At 36.5% G+C, this 20316-nt stretch overlaps 1 protein-coding gene and 1 long non-coding RNA gene across 8 annotated transcripts in view; one reads left to right on the plus strand and one right to left on the minus strand.

Moving 5' to 3' along the window:
• grip2b (glutamate receptor interacting protein 2b) overlaps positions 1 to 20316 on the plus strand; it is a 190596-nt gene that overhangs the window by 138933 nt on the left and 31347 nt on the right. For 5 of the 7 annotated variants that reach the window (XM_028003661.1, XM_028003657.1, XM_028003656.1 and 2 more), the window contains exon 2: positions 19224 to 19301. In XM_028003661.1, the coding sequence (XP_027859462.1) occupies positions 19224 to 19301 (78 nt within the window). Of the gene's footprint in view, positions 1 to 2628; positions 2934 to 19223; positions 19302 to 20316 lie in introns of those variants that run through there. The other 2 variants (XM_028003662.1, XM_028003658.1) reach the window with 2 other exon arrangements.
• On the minus strand, positions 16045 to 19198 carry LOC114135941 (uncharacterized). The gene is made up of 3 exons (XR_003593698.1): positions 18465 to 19198; positions 17242 to 17348; positions 16045 to 17088 (listed from the first exon to the last, which is right to left on the minus strand). It is a non-coding gene; the product is annotated as an uncharacterized LOC114135941 (long non-coding RNA).

Below are 20316 nucleotides of genomic sequence, written 5' to 3' on the forward strand. Positions count from 1 at the left end.
TAAATTAAAAAATTAAAACTCTTGGAATATTAATGAGTGACTACCCCTCCTTGTGGAAGAACATAAGGTTTTGGAGAAATGATTATTTTGAATTGTTCTTTGTTCATTCAGGGTGCATTCATTAGAACGCTTTAATCAAACTTTATTTTATTTGTCTGGAAAGTCCAGTTGTGCTGGTTTAGGTGTGAATGTTTAAATCAAACTGATTCAGACCAAAAGATCAAACTCTGGCCTGCCTGCCAACCTCAGTCTTGGTTCTGCTGAAGTGAACTCTGGTGCGGTTTGAATGTGAATGCCAAGCAGATCTGAGATCACTTCAAAAACAGGAAGCGATCTACACCGCAGGGCATTCTGGGTAAATACAACCAAAACAAACGTACAAGTCTAACGCAAGTGGGAGAAATGAGTAGTGGTCTATAAAGTCAAAAGAAAAATCGTACAACTGCTAAAATCTCCATGTTTGTTTCCATTCTGTATAGTAGGAACTTGTGCTCAGCGTCTTCAGAGGTTTTTGTGTCACTTCCTTCAGTGGTTCTTGGTGCAGCGCCCCCCACAGGCGAGAAGGGGAACAGGTTGCTAAAAGGGTTTGGGTCATGGATGGATGGATGGATGAACCGTAAACAGTTCAGCCGTAAACTGAACAGTTCTTAAGATGCTGTTGAACTGAGCTGCTTGATTTTTGAAGGTCAATCCCTACGGACTCTTACATTCCACACTGCTAACAAAATAGAAAATCCAAATAAGTAATGAACTTTAGATCCAAGAAATGAAAACTGGAGTTGTTTGTGTACAAATAAAATGTGTCACTTAATATCTCTGAGTTTTATTTTTATATTTTTAGAATGAGTGAACGATCAAATAAGTACAAATGCAAGCAGTAAGCAATGTTTTCTGTAGCATTTCGAGATATGAAATTAGACTTCTAAGACTAGACTCAACAATCAGATGCAGAACCGGAGCTCTTATGAGTGTGTGTGTGTGTTCTGTGCTGTCTGGCATTAATTTAGGTCAGACTGCACAGAGAAGACAACATTCACAGGAAGCTGGCCACCAGGGAGAAAGAAATGCAGTTATTACTCTGTGCTCACCCAGCAAACACACACATTGGGCTCAGGATGTGTGCTAGAAGGCATTTTTACACATGCTAGAGCAATCATGTCTTATAATTCATGTGTTTGTTTTTGTGTTTTGCTTAGATTGTTTTGAATTTCAAATGGAGTTAAATAATTTACTGAGGAGAAAGAGCTGGATATAATAAAGGAACGTACCATCAATATCTATTTCATCCACATGTTAACAACTGAAGGTGGTTAATAAGCCATTGTTTAATCTAATCTATCAGTCAGTAGAAGTTGACCAAACTCAGTCGGCATTTTAAAGACATATCAGTGTATCATAAAATAAACCTAAACTGCTTAAGAACTTATTAAAAATTCAGTGTTTGTGAATTAAATATAAAACCTTCTTTTGGTTTGCTCCACAAAGTAGTTCACCATTTTTGTTATTTTTTATGTGAGACTTATTAAAAAGCTACAAACATATTTATTATTGTAAAAAGAAAAAAAAATCAATGTAAAAGTTTTGTTTTTCTTGATCTGTTTGAAGTTTAAACCAAATTTCTACATTTAATATCCAGGGACATTTCTAACCGCAGTTCTTAGACAGCAGCGTTTTCACAGTAAAAAAAAAAAAACTCATTAAATGTGTTTTGAGAGCTCGGCGTCTCTCTTTGTGGACATTTTTGGTGCTTCGTAATGTTTAGTAAATTGTTCTTGTTTTGTATGAAGCCGCTGGGGAAAAACATCTTAGCTTAATGTAATATGAATTCCAAACTCATTACTCTGCTCTTACACATTAACTCCTCTGTGTTGTGACATTTCTCTGTTACTCTTCACCCATAACATTTCTTTAATGCATTTAAGCAAAACATTTTAACTTTCAGCTGATTTGACTTTAGACAGGGTGATATTAATATGATAAAGATGCATGCTCGGACATTAACTTTAGACTCTTATTTTTCTTCCTGCAGATGCTAATTGTGCTGCACAGCAAAAATCAGCAGCATTTATTTACTCATTGTCTAAAAAGAGAAATTTTACTATTTTTCTTTTGTCTTTTGAATTAAGTTGCATCTATCAGCCTCAGTAAGAGTCCAGTTCCCATACTGGGAATGAGTGTTATACTTGTTTTAGTAAAAAAAAATACTTTGATTATTAATTTGTATAAATAGTTTGTTTTAAGCCACGTAAAACTGCGATAATGTATTTCCTTTGATTTCCTTATAGTACAAGATTTTCCAAACTGCATGTTTGCTACAGAGACTCTGTGCTGTTTAACTGAATCTCTCAAAAGGACTTTGTTTTTCAACCAACAATTTATTGATTATTATTGACTAAATCAGAGTAATAACATCTGTGAATATTGCTCTTAAAATAACCATGGATGATTTGACAGAAATGACTGAACATCTCTCATCCTCTCGTCTTATTTTCTAAAAATAAACGGTTTATCCCTGCCTGCTTAATCCTTATTTCATCTCTTTGTTGCTCACTCACCCACATATTCTTAGCTTCTGCTTTTCTTTTTTGTTTGTTTCTTTTTATTTGCATATTTCTGAACACTTTCTCTCTAGGCTTAACCTAGCCTGCCTCATCCGTTAGTGTGTACCTCCTTCCCTCCCTCTCTCTCTCTTCTCTCTTGGGGGTTGAGTGGTTGTAGCGTAAGCGCCAGTCATCTCTTATCATCGCCACTGTATTCCCTGACTGCTCAGCAGTCCACAACTCTCCCTCTGTCTCCTCCTTTCTCCATCCTCCTCTAATCTGTCAGTGTTTGTCTCTCTTTACTCTGTCGTGGATGTTACTCTGAGGAGGAAAAGTCAATGTCTGCGGTCATGTTTTGCGGTCTGAAAAGAGACATTGGGGCAAATAGTGTGGGTGAGTTTGTTTTTGTATTCCAATGCAGAAATACTCTTTGTAGAAGTATAATGTCATTAAAAAATGACCTAAGTGATGATCGGCATGTTCCAGATTGGATGTTATTGCAGTGTATCTAAGACTCTGTGGGTGGTGCTGTTTTCTTTTTTCATGTAAGATGTCTGTAATCTATTTCACCGCTGTGCATCTAAGACAGGCGTTGATGAAAAGCTTAGGTTTTAATGCCTTGGATAAAAGTATGACTTTGCTCTATGAATGTGTGAAGGAAACACCTAATCTGACATGCAGAACTGAAAATGATTTATTACCAATAACCGTATCAATCCAATCTACCTTTGTCTCATTGCACATAGTTTTTCACTGTATTCTAAAGTTTACAGTGTTTAATGTGTCCTAGGAGATTTGTTTCTTATTTTTCTTGGGAAAAGCCAAATTAAGCCCACTTCAAAAACAATCAAAACTCATTGAGTATATTCATATTGTTTCAAAGATGCTTGGGTTTCCAAAGCATTTATAATGTTTCAAATAGGAGAGGCTGCAGCTTGGAATAGTGACTATAATTTGCACAATTATTTTATTATTATGACATTATACAGTGGACAGTTTCTCAATCTTATGACTATTTAATATCAATTTTAGCCCTACTGGAAATTAAAAAAAGTATACATAAATAACGTGAAATGTGGAATAAAATGTAATTGTTACAAATCAGGACCACGTCCATTTTTATCATCAAAAAAATGGACGTGGTTCACAGGGTAAGTTATGTCAGGTAGTAATACTTTGTATTTTGACGGAGGTGTAGTGAGGTCAAATGGTCTGAGGCCTTCTGCAGATGGACAGTTGGTTATGAGTCTGGTAAGATGTTTAAATCTGACCCATCTGACCGTTCCAGCCACAACAGCAAATCCCAAGATGCTAAAAAAAATCTCCAAAAACCCTAAAATGTCATCATGGGATATAAATGATGTGCATGAATGATGCCTGTAGTTTGAAGAATAACATTTAGCACTGTGGATCTTTGTGGGAACGTCTAACTACTGCTGTGCAGTCAGCTTGTTGAATCATTTTTGGAAACATTTTGCAGATATTTGCATTGACTAAATCTTTTTAAATTATTGATAACATATACACTTCATTTTTCTCTGTAGCTCTGATGCTAAACTTACACTAAAAACCAAAAAGTATGAAACTTGGTTTAAATGATTCTAACCAGTGGTAGTTTGGGCATGAATTTCACCACTTTCTGCATTTTATTATCCATTTTCTTTTCAAGAATCTGTAGAATTATCCACTTCAGGTTTGACCGGTCTGTATCTGGCTCTTGTCTTTTTCTCCAGCTGTGCAGCAAAGGATCCTTTTTTCAGTGCAGAATAATTCAGTTAAAGCTTGATGAGTTGAGGTATTATAGATTTTAACCAATGCAGTTTGTGTATGTAGTATTATATTATGCATGACTCAAGACATCCAGCCTTTGTTGACTGAGTATTTTTCTCCGTTATGATTCCCCCTGGACAGAGATTCAGGTAAAGATTCTTATTGTTTAAATCAAAAGCTGCTACAGATACTCCCATAGCAGCATGTAAGTAATATATTCAGTTGTGCTTATTGGATGCTGTAAAAACTCAAACATTCCCCTTGCTGAGCTTGTCTGGCCACCTATTCCGGTCTGCAACCTTTACAATTCAAAGAGCCATTTCTGACTGCCGGTCTTAATAAAAAATCCATTTAGCCCCATCAGTGTAACCTGAGCTGTTGAAAAAAGACAACTTATAATTTTTACAATATAATGTCCTTATAATATGCAGCAAAGGAAATTTGTAGTCATTTTTAAAGAAATCTATTTTATTTCTATTTGTAGGTTTTAAAAAAATAAGAATTTGTTTACAGGAATTAAAAAGCATCAAAGTGTGATCTGCATGCACATCTTAGCATTTTTATCCAAATGTTAGAACGTGTCTATTCTGTCCCAACCTGACTCCAGCGGTTCTTGTCTAACCACCTCTTTCTGAACCGATTTTTAAAGCAGTGTGTTGACCCGCCTTTAATCCCTGCAGATCAAAGCCCAGTGGAGTGTTAAGGTAAAGGTAGAAACCTGTGGAGGATTTCAGAAAACCCAAAACACATTTAAATCAATCAGAACATCCAGTTTCATGTAGGATACTGAAGCTTTTGTAATGAAGCTGGAAATTAACAGTCAGATTCCTTGATGGATGATCCATTAGTGCACTTGTGTAACCTGGTTAGTTTCCTGTTTAAAACCGTATCTCTTTTGAATCACAGGAGAAATGTTGAAATTTAAACCTAAACACTTTTTTTACTTCTGTTTAGCTGTCTTTGGATAGCAGCAGCACAGCAGTGGAGACTTGTTGATCGTAAAATGCCACCAGGAGTTGCAGCCTTTACCACTGAAGCTCTTTAGCATTTTAGATGTTCTGATGCTGAAGTCAAGCTGCTGTAGCATGACCTCTAGAAAAGAAAGGATAGTCATTTTTGCCAGCCCTACCATCTGCATATGTACTGCTGTGCTTCACTTGTCATGAAAGCTAAGAGTCAAAGCAACAGAATGTGATACAGCACTGATTTAGCTTTTACCAATTGCAGCAGGGTGTATTAATAAGGTGAGCCCCGTCCTATTTCATGCCCTGATGGAGCCGGTGGGTGCTATTGCCTCAGAGACTAACTAAGCTGATAACAGTGATGGAACGTTTGAGGCTTATAAAGCTGGTTTCATTTTTCAGCTTTATGTGGAAAGCTGCTCTTTAGAGGTTTCATATTTCACTGCATGCTTTGTTAAACATCTGCAGCAGCTGAATTTTATTATCATAAAGGGATTCAAAGAAAAGTCCAGAGATCAACTGAATATTATTAAGAGCAACAAAATGTTCTTTTTTTTCTTACACTGGTATTCTTATTAGAGATCCTAAATTCCCAGTAAGGGATTTATCAGCATCTTGGTTTACAGATGACTTGATCCACATAATTTCCTGAGTATTATTGGTCTAACGGCAAAGAGAATGTAGAGGTTGTGAGACGGGGAGTGTGTAGGATGCTATCATAATTTGTGAATGTTGCCTGCAGTTCTCTCTGCTGTTCCCTGCAAACTTCATTTTCTTTATCTTCTGGAGGCCATCGTTTTCCAGCATGGTGTCTGTTGGATCATTACAAGCCTGTCGATGATGCAGGAAAGATGTGAACCATTACGCAACTGTTAAAAAACCTGTAAATAAATATATTTCTAACAAAAATGTTCATCCTGCTGTGATAAGTACAAGATTTAGTTATAAATGAAGATTTTTACACGTTTCTGTCGCTGTCTTCATCAGATGAAGTTCTCCTCCCACCAGCATTTACATTTTTAGTCATTTAGATTATGTTCTTACCTTAAGCAGCTCACAAGCATTGCAGGTAAATCATGGCAGAGTGCGGGGGATCAAACCATGTGACTCATTAAAAAAAGCCACTGTCTTTTCCCTGATAAATCCCTCTCAACGCTCATGTAAAATGTTCCCCTCTGTCTTCGGTTGCTGACCCTGTGATGAACGCCGTCACCGGTTAACAGGATATCGTGTTGGATCAGTGGCTCAGACATGTTGGCAGAAAGAGGCTAAACTGGAACTTCAAAGCGGTTTTGATGCTTTGTGTTTTTTTCCTGTTCAGCACCTGCCAGGCTGTTTTTCCTTCTGTACTCATTTCTCTGCAGCTCCATTGTTTACTCCATTGTTTGATTTTCATCGCCCAAAATATAGTTTTCTTTCAGTTTTTCTGGTTTCTTCAAGGAGAATTTCAATTCATGTCATTTGAACAGAAACAGCCTGAAAAACATCACATTCAAAATTCCTCCATCTGGACTGTCCATTCTGTGCTGCTTCTTTTTCTGATCAATAAAAATAATTTCCTTCAATGTGAACAAAAATGAAACTTGATTCATTTGTCTTGGTAAAGTTTTGAACATAACCAAACTGAATGCAATCTCTATAATGGTGATAGCAGTCATTTTTGTAAAATAATTTGTCACATTGCTAAGAAGCATTACATTATAAAAAATATTTTACTATTTTGTAGCAACTCAACTGAAGTAGAGATTTAGAAGGGAATAACAAGTAGGTAACAAGTAGGGAGTCATTCATTTGTCATTTTATACTCACTGGTTACTTTGTTAAGAGCGCCTTACCAACTCCAGTTTGGACCTGACTTTGTGTCAGAACCGTCTTAATTCTTCATGCTGGAGACGCCACAATGTCACAAAAAATTGTTTAGAGATTTTGGCCCAAACTGACACAAAACTATCACAGTCGCTGCAGATTTCTTACCTTCACTTCTAACCTGTGTTTCCATCAATGTTTCTTCAAGAGCATTTTGAAGTATTCCATTTAAAAAAGTTGATAAAAATGGCAAAATTTAGCAAAAGGTTTTTGCTTGAGGTGGTTTTTGGCACATAGAGTTTATGAGGTAAAGAGGAATTTTAAACACATTTGCCAAATAAGTTCTGACTTAGCAAACACTTACCTCATATAACTGATCGTCTGTTTCCACTGTTAGAAACCTTAGAACTGGATTTCCTTTTCTCTTTCTGGTGATGTACAGCTAATGTTAACATGACAGAATAATTCAAACTTGGCTCACATTCCTGAAAACTTGCATCTGTTTGACTCAGACTTTTGGTCTATGCTAGTTTTTAACCTCTACTTCCTGTTTATTACAGCCACACGTAACGTCAACGTCTGATAAAATGACCTTTAACCTGGTTGACTTGCTCCAAACCAGCAGATGGAAAAGCCGCTTTTTCTTTTGCCATATTTTAATTCATAACGTGTAATAGTAATAATATGCAATATCTAATAACATCTGCAGAATATCTATAGAATGTACTTATATAAAAATATGTATTCTTGGTTTATTCTTCATCTCATGTCAGTTTGCGTCTGACATAAGATGACTAGCAGTTCTCATCATAACATCCTTTCTACTTCAGGATGTTTTTTGTCATGTTAAGTTGTTCCATCCTGCCTACGTGTGTAGTTTCACATACTAAAAATAATTTGATGATCAAACTTTTGATTGATATACATCATCTGTGAAACTCTGGGGAGTTGGAGCCCATCATGGCCTCACTCATCACTGGCTCAAAAGCAGATAATAATCAGACATTCAGGAGCAAATCTGCCAAAGAAAAGCATATAGAAATTATGAAATTAAAGTTATGTAATGAGCTTTTTAAAACCAAGATATTAAATTCCTTTAATATCTTAAATCAAATGAAGAGAATGTGCTTGAAAGAGTGGCCACAACTTTCAGAAAGAAAATCCCAGAAGCTGGTCAGAATTATGCACAAAGCTCCTGTTATTATCATAATGGAAGCCCTTTTTAGAGCCAAGAGTCTGCTTCAGCACTCACCCCCTCTGGTGATTGGATGCTTTTTGTGTTGAGTTTTCAAAGTTTTGCAAAAAGTCTAGACAACAAAGAAAAAAGCCTGAGATCATTAGAAGTGAAGTGGTGATCAGACCCATCTTCCATCCCCACCCTCCTCCGTTTTCCACCCTCGATACCAGATCTATACAGGCTGCAATTAACCACAACAGACAAGCCATTAAGCTCTCTAATTACTGCTTGTTCCTGCCATAGATGTTCAGAATGTGTGGGCTGGAGACCCGTGTGTAAGGTTTGAGGATGAGCGGGTTTGCAGAAATTTGTGAACTTAACATGTATTATTCTCAACATCCAAGCTTTTGTTTGAGCTTCATGTTTCAAGTTTTCTGTACTGTTTATTTAGTGAATGGGGTCTCCAGTGTGTGTGTGCTTGTGTGTGCTGAGTGAAAGTGGGGGCTGAGATAACCACATTCCAACTGTTTGTCAGCCCCATCCCAGACAATGGTTAATTACTCTTCTTCAGTGGCTGCAGAATCATAATCGCTGCAATCATATGCCTTGGTATTCAGTAACTCAGAAAGCTCAGGCAGGTTGGTGTACGTGTGTGTGTTCACACACAGGAAACACTCTGACACAGTAAGTTCTTTAACTAGCAGGTGTTAATGTTGATCTTATTTTGTTAATCTGACAAAATCATCATCACTGTAAACAAAAAAGAATCAGTTAAACAAAATCAAGATTTCATTTAAGATATTCATACTAATGGGGCCAGGACTCATCCATCCATCCATCCATCCATTTTCTGTACACCCTTAGAAATTAATTACATGTAATTAAACTGTATTTGTATCTAAATGTCCTGCATTCAAGCAAACATTTGACCTTTGAAAAATAAATCAGCCATGTATATTAGTAAAGATCTGAATTCTTCAAGTTGAGGTTTAGGAAAATGACAAGGCTAAAATCAAAGCTTATTTATGCATTCCCTCTCTATTCACTTAAAAACAGTTTTTCTTTTATTTAAGAGCATTATCCAAAAGTCAGGAAATTCAAAAAGTAGTGAACTTCTCTTAACCTGCTACCTCCAGGACATTTGTTGTTACTTCTTTCAAACCGTTTGGATAGTTTTAAAAGTTATTTTCATAATTAATGGTATCATTTGGGTATCATTGATGCAAACTCTAAGCAAATATGTTTCATGGATTAGAAATGTGTTGCTGTTTTTTAATGTTCTTTCTTTGTTGGTTCCTTTGGCTCTTTGGTGAAAATTGATGTACTTATGTCACAATTCAGAAGATTTCCAAACTCCCATGACTGCAGTTTTGGTTTCTTATACTCTGAAACTCAGATAACTCTGTTATCTCCTCGGAAAGAAGGTGCTGCGCTTCAATACGCCTGACTGTTTCTGATTTTCTGTCTTGAGTTGAAGTTAACAACTGAACAGCAGACTAGTCTTTTAGCCATTAAATCAGATCATTTCAGCTCAAACATATTCAGGACAAACTGACAGACAATGCAATGAAAAGTATGAAGGTTTGCGTTAGTAAGATTCCACGTTGACCCATTTTAAAGTCTGAGCTGAGGGTTTAAAGTGAACATGGATATTTTTAGAGTTCTTTGTACTTCTTGCAAATCTCCAAACATTACCAAATGCAGCTCTTTGTTTTTCTTGTTGATAAATGATTAGAGAAACTAAACCTTTGGTAAACAAATAAAAACTTTGTAAATACATGAGGAAAAAACAGTATTTTAGTTATGTGAAAGGACTGTGATTATCAAACAGAGTAGTATAAGTCTTACTATAAATTCAGATTTAAATGACGTTCTTAATAACTCAGGGCGCAGGACTTGTCCTGAACTCAAGAATTTCCAAGCACAGATATCAGAAGTATAGATTTAAATAAACTATTTTACCAAAAATAAAAAATCTCTGACATTCTGTACAGTGTAATAATCTGCATGTTGTTAGATTGAAGTTTTAAATATGTAGTTGTGCATGTCATTTCATGTATTCAAATTTCCCTTTATATCTTGCCCCCAACAAAATAATAATTGTGTGTGTGTGTGTGTGTGATTGCTGTGTAAGCTATTGTATCGTCACTCTAAAGCCATTTAGTGCAGCAGTCCTGTGGCAAATAAAGTGTGTTTTTCAGTGATGTCCACAGGAAAAAACCAAACCAATAAAACACTTTTTGTTCAACAAAATTATGTGACATCATAATTGTCTGTCAGAATAAGATCGTACATACCTGCCTTTTGTGTTTTCTCCATATAAAAGTTTTCGTATTTGAGCGAATTGTTGTTGACTGCCAACAGCTCTCTGTTGCTGCGCTCCATTGTCTGCTTAATGGGTTTTTGGTAACCTTGAGCTAGAATGTAAAATAAGTTCATAAATATGCATGGCAAGATGTGTAAGGGAGCGAAAGGAATGAGGAAACCCTTTTCTTTGGTAATTGTACTCTGGACCTTGAGGGAATCAGAAAGGATTACGCCTCCTGTGGGAAATCTGCTTGTCAGACTGCAGGTTTGTACATAAGTCAGATATTGGTGACGTTATCTAAAGACTGCATCAATGTATTGCCAGTAGTCACAGATAATTATGTTTTTCTCCCCAAAACTGCTGTTACTTTTCAGTCAGATTCATCATAAAGTAACATTCTGACATGTTCTCATTTTTCTGTTTGAGGGATTTTAGGTTCAAAATTCATATTAATGTCTGACTTTCCTTCCTGGACCTTTCAGTCCAGAAACACAAGACAATGCAGATGAACAGAATTATGCACGACATATATTTAGGCGGATTGCATATGCTTTCTAATAACTTGTTGAAGTAGTCTTTCAGAAACCTTAAAATACTTTGTTTTAGATTTCTGAATGGATTACTTTATATGTTCTTAATAATAAAAAAGGAATCAAGTCACATTTAAAGCCTTGTTTCATCCCAGACAGTTCTTTTGCTAAAGCAGGACAGATTGTCGACTTGAATGAACAAAATGAGGCATTAAGCTACAGTTCTGTGAGAAAAGCCTAATGCTCTCTTCAGCCGTTCAGCATGTATCTATTTGTGTTTTGACTATTTTATAAGCTTATTTTGGTTTACTTTTTTTGTCCAGAGAGTATTCTCGAGATTTCAAATTAAATGTCAGAGAAATAAGGCATGCATGGACAAACTTTCATGTTAATACTTCTTTTTCTTAATTAGAAAAGCACAACACATTTAAAACTTGAGTGGAGCGCTGATGCAAATGGGGAAACTCACTTTAAGGTCATGTTTTCTACTCCTGTTGTATGAATTATTTATTAAAGCTTGGAAAACGCATAAAAAGCTTCAGTTGAGAAATATTTTCTTGCACCACATTCATTGAAGAAAAACTGTTTTTCTTTCCACAATGGATTTTGTTTAAAGAGGCTCAGAAATCCTGACCCTATGCTGCAGCAGTTCAGATTTAATTATTCTGCCCCAATTACATACATTGTGCCCCCATATATATGGTTTTTTTGTTGGTTTTACTCTTTTGTCAGCTTTGGTTAAATGGTTTTTAGTAGAAAGTGTAAATACGGCTCCTGTTTTGTAAATGTTGCTGATGTAGGAGGTGCAGCAACCTCCAACTGCGCAGCTGCTTCTAGGATGTTCACTGTTCATGATGGAAGAATTTCCTTATTGGGGCCTGCCCATAGCAATGCATAAGGAGAGCAGTACTGACTTGCTTCGCAAGTCAGTACTGCTCTCCTTATGCATTGCATGGCAGGCACCTATTATTCTACACCCAATAGAACGTCTCTTTATTTATTATATCTTTATAGATTTATTTTTCTTCCATCACCGTTAATGCGGCTCGTAACGCTGCGTGCACCCCCACAAAAGTGGTATCAAAACGTGCGGCTCGATGCCGAGAAGGGAGCTATTATTTTTATAAGGAATTGGACTTACGATGGCGACGTAAAAAGCGAAAAACGAGCCAAATTTCCAACTGCCGAAACGCAGAGCATAACTGACACCAACTGCCGCTTTTTTAGAGTGAGAAATGAAGAGAATTTTTGAGCCCAAAATAATTTTGAAATCGCCGTCATGCCCACAAATATCGCACGATTGGTATCAAACTCGGTCCTGACATTGATACGCCTGTCTGCTCCGGTAAAATGTTTTCGAAATTTCTCTAGGGCTTACGGTTTTCTGTCACGGTGCTTCAGAGCAAAGTCATGCGACAGGATTTTCTGTCGCTCTCTCAGGCTCTCTCCCATGTATTTTCATATATTTCTCAAAAATTTCAGATCTGGGCACACCATTTCTTTCTCTTATCACTGTTAATACTGTGAGTGACGTAGAGATATGAATTGCGGGACTATCGGAGACGACAAACAGCCCTCTCATACGCTTCAAACGCTTTTCGAATATGTATTACGGTTCCCGAACGGGAAGGAGTTGTTTCCAATGCTTTTTTTAGTTCAAACTGGCTGGCTCAAACAGAGAATTGTCTCCCCCTGCATGTCTCACTCACAGCTGACAGTTGGCAGAGAGAATTATTTACCATAGCAACGGAACTCAGGAGGCTATTGGCTGCTGGTTAGGACTACAAATACGCATCACTGTAGTTCTAACTATAGTGGAAGACTAGGAGGACTGAACTGGCCTTTACAACTACTTGCTGCTATGGGCTGTATTTAACTGATTTAACTCAGTCACCGTTACACATGGGATTAGTTTGGAACATTAAAATGAAGCATACTGAAAATTTCAAAATAAAAGCCTTGAATATTTTTACATCATGTTATTGCTCTTTTTGGCTTTATGCGACTTTTTTATCCAAAGCACTGATACACATGGGATTAGTTTGGCCTTTTGAAATGAAGCATAAAGAAAATTTCAAAATAAAAGCCTTGAATATTTTTACATCAACTACTTGTGTTTTGAGCATTATATAACTGATTTAACCCAATGACTATTACACATGGGATTAGTGTGGACCTTTGAAATTAAGCTTAACAAAAATTTCAAAATAAAAGCCTCAACATGCCCCTGAGGTTAGTGCACCGCCGCAGGCGGTGCAATAATATTATTCTGCATTATCTGTTTCTCTGAGGTTAGGGAACTGCCTTGCGCAGCAAGGCAGTTCATTAGCATTAGCATTTTAGCTTTAATAAGCTATTAGCTATTTATTTTACTTTTTAGCCATGTTTAGTATACTGAATGGAGTAAGTCCATTATAGAAAACATCCTAGTGATGTCCCACATGCTAGTGACAGCAATGATGCTAACATTAGCATTTTTGCTAATTTTAGCTGATACACTTACTTTATCATACTGAACGGTGCAAGTACATGTTAGTCAACATTCTTGTCATTGTCCTCATATGATTGCAGCTTTCTTTAGCATTGATGCTAATTTCTAGCATCATAACGCTGGGTCCAAACCAACGGGCACACTTTGGCAGGCCCCGGTTAAATTTCTTCAGGAATTTTCTAGTTGCATATTGGAATTTATAATTCATAAAGAACATAATGCGTGATGTAGGGAATCATCTTTGTTGTTTATGTTATCTATCTTATTAATCTCCTTTATAAATTATAGATTTTTATCTTTTCAGTCTCAACTCCATCAATAACAAACCTGAAAGAAATAAATTATATTTCTTGTTCATTTATATTCTATGGAAGTGAATGAGGTCAGCAAATAATAGAAACTTATTGTTTTTCAAAGTTACAAACTGACTTTTTAACATAAATTGAATAATTTAACATAACTAGTCACTCATAGGATTAACTTACTAGTAATCATGTTATATTTTTAATGATTAACTTAATGAACAATCAATCATACAGAATTTTGATGGGAACCAAGAATTAACATTTAGGGTATAATTAGCTTCTTAAATGTCTAACTTCATCAAAAGCAAATTGTTTCTCCTACTAAAAATTCAAACATCTGTGCATAATTTATATTTCCCAATCCTCGTTTCAATTTAAGGACAGGTTTGGAGAAGTTAAATAATGAAGTCAGAACTAGAATCACCCTGATAGATCAGGATCAGGGTTTGATTCAGGAGCCTCTCTGTTTCCTTGAAACCAGTTTGGGTTTCTGAACCATTAGCTCCCAGTCGTTCCTCTCTCTGCTGGAGGAACGGCTGGACTCGGCTCTGACAGCTTTTCTCTTTCCTCTCAGCGCTGAGCCTGCAGGCGTTTGGTTCTGGGTCACAGTCTGGACTCTCTCTGGACTCAGGACTCAATTGGTTTCAGTTCCAAAACAGTAGTTTTGCAGAATAAATCAGGTTCTGTCTCTGTGGTTCACAAAGAAAAAACAAAAGTTTCCTGGAACTGTAAAGATTATTGTATCAAAAAAATGTGAAATATGTTTCACACATTGATAAGTCATTGCTTCCTTTAAAACAAACTTAGCTGTGTTTTTTACTGGTTAGCCTTATGTTGTCTCATTGTTCCAGCATTTTCTTTGATTTGTGAAATAAAAAACTATTCAACATATTTTCATTGATCCATCTAGCAGAAGCTGTTAGTGTGATACAGTACATTCACACCAAGAGAAAAACTGTATTAAGTATTATTTTTGCTGTTAAGCATAATTATTTAACCCAATATATTTTTTATAGGGTCACTCAGGAACAGCACAGAGAAATGACACCAACATTGTGAAAAATTAAGCACAACATTGTTTAATTTTCTTATGGAAAGTGTCGTTTGTTCTGTCGCACAGGCGAAAGTCATTACTGTCTCTGCTTGAAAAGAAACTGAAGCTACAAGCACTGTGCCTGCTGCAGGAGGTAAATCTGGCCTGACGCTTCATCTGCAACTCAACCTGTTCAGCTACCTGACAGTGCCAGCAGTCATTAGTCTAATCCCATTCAAATTATTCATTGCGAGACGTCAATTTATCAGGCTGGGTTGGGGGAAATGAGTGGAGACCAAACGAGTCTCAGCATTATTTTGAGAAAGATAAAAGATAAGCTGTGTTAAAAGACCATGTGCAAAGCCATGAAAAACCTTAAAGTGATGGATAATACCGCAGTGGTAGAAACAGGCAGGACAAGTTTACTGTTTTCAAAGAATGAGAGCTGAGAGGTGGTGAGGTCTGGGGTAAGGTCTGACTAAAACACAGGAAGTCAGGAAGGCATAGACGCCCCAAACCCATAAATTATCCCTGATACCTGGTTGGACGTAAAATCTGTGCCTTTGGAAATCCTGTTTTCATACACATGATGGTCCCACAGCCAAATATTAGCCAGCCAGATAACTTATGCATGTGGTTCCAAACTAAAAAGGAACCACACAATATATATTTATTTTATTTATTGTGCCTTTGCATCTCTGAGACAATAACAATATGATCCTTTTGCTGATGAAAAGATGTTCTAAACTGAGCTATGCATGTTGGCAAAAGGAATATAGAATATCGAATTACATTAATCACGATGGTTGAAAACCTTAAACATCTTATATGTGGTTTAAAAGTCAGATAATTATTATTTTAGAGTCACTGAGTAAATTTAAACTTTACATTTCATTAAACAATGCTACAGAATGTGGTTATTCCTTAGAACAAAAATCATCAAACCTGATCTATCTGAAGAGATTACTACCAATTTGTGAACTGAAGCTCCACATCGTCACAATCTCATTAACATCTAATGTTCTTCATATGTGTTAAACTCGTCAAACATTTGCTTTAATTCAGTTTATCTGTGTAGTGCTAATTCACAACAGGACTCACTTTACAAAAACATAAATTCAATCTCATCATGTTTTTTATTCAGCCAAACATTAATGTCTAACTTAGAAAACTAAAGAGATTTAACAAATGTTTCTCTCATGCGTGTTGCTTAGTGACAGCTTCAGGATAAACAGCCTTTCTCAGCCAACAAACACTTGAAAATATGTTGCAAAGTCCTTCCAAACTCTGTCAGAGTCCATTAGTGTCTCGGTGCTATAGCCAGATTTAAAATGCAATGTCATCTACAAAATAGTATAAAAAAATGCATATGTATTTTTGCAGGTTTATAAAATATGTTTATGTGTGAGCTGTGCCGCAAGTGTCCCTGATTATCATGCAGTTTAAAGTTTAATAGATGAGAAATGGCTTATGAATTTTAAAACTCATTGAAAGCTTATGATGAAGCCGAGGTTCAGAAGTAGGACAAATCCTCTGCCTTCAGTCGCAGCAGCACCCGCATCAGCAGCAGCCACAGCATGCGCAGCCGCATCAGCACCAGCATGCGCAGCCGCAGCAGGCGCAGCCGCAGCACCAGCATGCGCAGCCACAGCAGCAGCCGCCTCCGTTCCAGCCTCAGCTGTCAAACTGAGCTGCAGACTGTGGGATGGCAAACACTTAGCAATCCTTCGTATATGAAAAATGTATTTAACACAAAAACTTTGACCCAAAACATGCTTGACAATAAATCCCAGTTAGGCCTTAATTAGACTCTAATTAGAAGAAACTGCAAAACAAACACTGAAAATAGTACGATCAGATTTGATTCACAGATTATGGAAGTAATCTCTTTCCACATAAATGAAAGTATCTTTCTAAGAACCACACAGGTGGTTCATATTTCATCATTGTTCTTCATAAGTAAAGTCCTCCTGTTGGAGTCATTGAGAGGAACTTCCAGCAGGTCCTGGAACAGCATTTACCCATAATGAAGCTGTTAAGATGAACTCTGATGCCATGCGCAGCGTTTCCCACTGACTGAGAAAACATTTTAGCTAAATTATATCAAGAAGCTCAAGCATCTCAATGCTGAGCAAAGGGATGGTTGTAGGTAGATTTGGATGGAATCTGCAAAGAAACACAACACCAAAGATTTAAAAAGACTTTTGCAAATTCTTCTATATTTGAGCCCTTAGCTATGCATAGTGAGTGAATGAAAGAAAGATTATAAATCATATATGCGAAATGTGTAAACGTCCTGTGCAGAGAACCTGGACTTACCTTTATTAAAAGTTTAAGGAGGCTTACTAAATGCAAGTTCAGCCCCTGCCTGCTGTCTGCACGTCTTCTGGATGGTTCCTGGATGAGTTATTGTGTTTATGGCGATGCTGTTGAATGAGCAGCAGTAGATAGAGATGAACTGATAAATACATTTATATATTTTCACACTAACTTGAGTGCAGTTTTATATATTAATATTAACAGATAATTTTAACTATAAAGTTTTGTCATGGCATGGCTCCTTCGCTCCTCTCATCTACTTTCTATCAAATGTTTAATAAACACAATTATTGACCGACTGGAACATGGTAAGCTATCAAACATTTCAAGAGTTGAATATTTCTGTGTGACTTGTTGTTTTTAACATACCTAAAAGATGTTATACTTATTTTGGTTTAACGTGGTTTCAAGATAAAAGTAATTGTGTGAGTATTTCATGTCATAAAAGCTCCCAAGCATTTTACAGCTCATCAAAGGCAGTTTTTTTTTTTCCCCATTGGGGCAGAAATCTTTGTATAAAATATATTAAAGTGATAAAACTGAGAAACATAAGTAACCACTGTTCATGTTCCCCCTATGAACAGCACCCAGTTTCTCTCACCTACAAAATATCAAATATTCACAATGAGAAATGAGTGTCTCATACACTGAACAACAGTGTATGTTGTGAATAGAGTGCGTAACTATGTACAATAGCAAGACTAAGATAACTACAACTGAGATTTAAGTGCAGTACAGCTTTAACCTTATACTAAAGAAAAGGGAGGAAAAATGTTAAGGTTGAAAAATGTAAAAATTTAATAAACCGTATTGGTCAGTAATAAACCAAGGGCAATGCACATCAACAGAGCTCAGTTAACTTTCAGTCCAGTAGAACCATAGCACAGGATGTGTCCCACCTATTAATAAGGTATTAATCACAACAAGTGCTACAACTAAATCTCAAAACCCCATAGATCAATAAGAGGGTATTTAGCACACTCAGTGAAACCTTTCGGTCACAGAACTGCACAAAAACATTTTAAACAGAATAATATATACATAAAAAATGAACAAACAGGACTGGCAAACTGAATGTATCAACCACACTTTTCAGTCTCTTATCAGTGTAAAGCAGACCGTTAGCTTTATAAAGGCCTGAAGGGACTCAGTTAGCACAACCACGGAACAGCAGTCCCAAAGATGGCGGCTCCCAAAACAACCACGAGGAATGGGTTACTCACCCCACCATGGTTACCAGTTTTTGAAGAAACGGAAATAAACTGCTCCAGCTCCGGTCCAACAGTCCGTCCCGGGTCACGAGTGTGATTCGGGTCTGCAGCTCCAAAAACCAAGCAAAACGTCCAGGAAAGTTCGTAGCTCCAGCTGGTTAGCAAGAAATAACAATCCAAAATGGCTCAGATCCAGCCCGGTCCGTGAACGGCCGCTGACCGACTGCCAGTACGTAGCAGCACGTACACATCATCACAGCCAATCAAATTGCTTAAACTTGATTTTGCCCTTGACTGACCAGTAAGGTAGAAACGAGCAAATTTGATGCATTTACTGGCGGTGGTAAATAACAGTTATTAACAAAAAACGCTACATTTACTGCGTGTTTTAACCCAATAGAAAATATTTGTGTATATTTTAATGTTTAAGACTTTTACAGTGTGTAAAGCCTACAACATGTGAGTGTAAAACATTAACCAGGTTAAGTTTTTATGTGTTTATTGTGAATGTTTCTTCCTTTGCTTCATTTTCTTCATGTTTGAGCATTTTTCAAAGTGTAATATCTTTGTTTTATACTAGTTTTATATGTGAAAACTGGAAGATTTAATTTCTGTTTCACCCTTCAGCCTCTCCATTTTAGCTGTCTGTGTCAGAAAGTATCTTTTTATTATGACAACAACTGAAAAAGCAAGTTTAAGACATGAAAATTAAAAAAATAATGCAAAGTATTGCTATGAAGCTCAGCTCACTGCTGTATCTGTTCCTTCTAGATGAGGGGCCATATGGAAAAACAAAGGACATCTCTGGACCAGAACACACCATGACTTTGAGAAGGCACAGTATACCAGGTACATGACACCTCTGTCACTTAAAACCTCTCCAGAATAATCTGTGACTGTAACAACTCTCCATGAACACAAATAATGGGTGTTGAATTTCCACAAATATATCAGAAACTGAATGACTTCAGGTTAGGGCGCTGAAGGGCCGAGTGGTGGCCAGCTGAAGTGTTTTCTAGCACATTTCTAACCATCATTTAGTAATGGTGAATTAAGGCTAACTCTATATAGCTACAGCTCCACAGTCATGTCATGAGCAGGTGTCCATTAATTAAGTATTTGTTCATCATCTAGAAAGGCTAAACTAAGAGTTTGTTTCTGTTAGTTACCCATTACCCTGGTATTGATAGGGTTTAGAGAATAGCTAAAATAAATCAATTGAGAAATCCTCTAATAACACATGTGTTTATTTTAATAGTTCAAACAGAAAATACATTAATATGCCTTAATAATAGACAAACTTTCTGCAAATAATTTGGAATCATGTTTCCCATTGAGAAACATTTGTGACTAAAACAATCTTTTCTTTTACGCCATCATGCCTTTCCCGTCACTGTTGTGACACTTTAATGTGAAACTTTGATTTCATACATCCACACTGAAATTCAACATTTACGTGGTAACTTGGATAATTTGTACCAACAAATTATGAGTTGAGTTTTATAACTATTAAATAATTATAGTTATAAAGGAGAGGTATTAATTATATATCTGTCCTACCTTGTAAAAATAAAATATTTGTTCATAATTCTATCTTTAAAGTCTTGGAAATGTAATTTTCTTGACCTCTCTTGAGAACCACTTTGTCCTCTACAGTATTTTTGCAAGCATGATTAATCAAACTTTTAACCTCAGGAAATCTTGACTGAACCCAGAAGTAGCTGTCCCTTTGGAGATAACAATTGTTGTAGAACAGGTTATGTGTAGTTCCTCTGAATATTTTGATGTCCCTGTTTGCACAGCAGTCTAATTAAGTGTGCAGGGAATTTTGCATTGAACAATAGTTGGCTCGTTCTCTGTTGGA

The sequence above is a fragment of the Xiphophorus couchianus genome, chromosome 20 (assembly GCF_001444195.1).
Source record: "Xiphophorus couchianus chromosome 20, X_couchianus-1.0, whole genome shotgun sequence".
NCBI classification, from domain to species: Eukaryota; Metazoa; Chordata; class Actinopteri; order Cyprinodontiformes; family Poeciliidae; genus Xiphophorus; species Xiphophorus couchianus.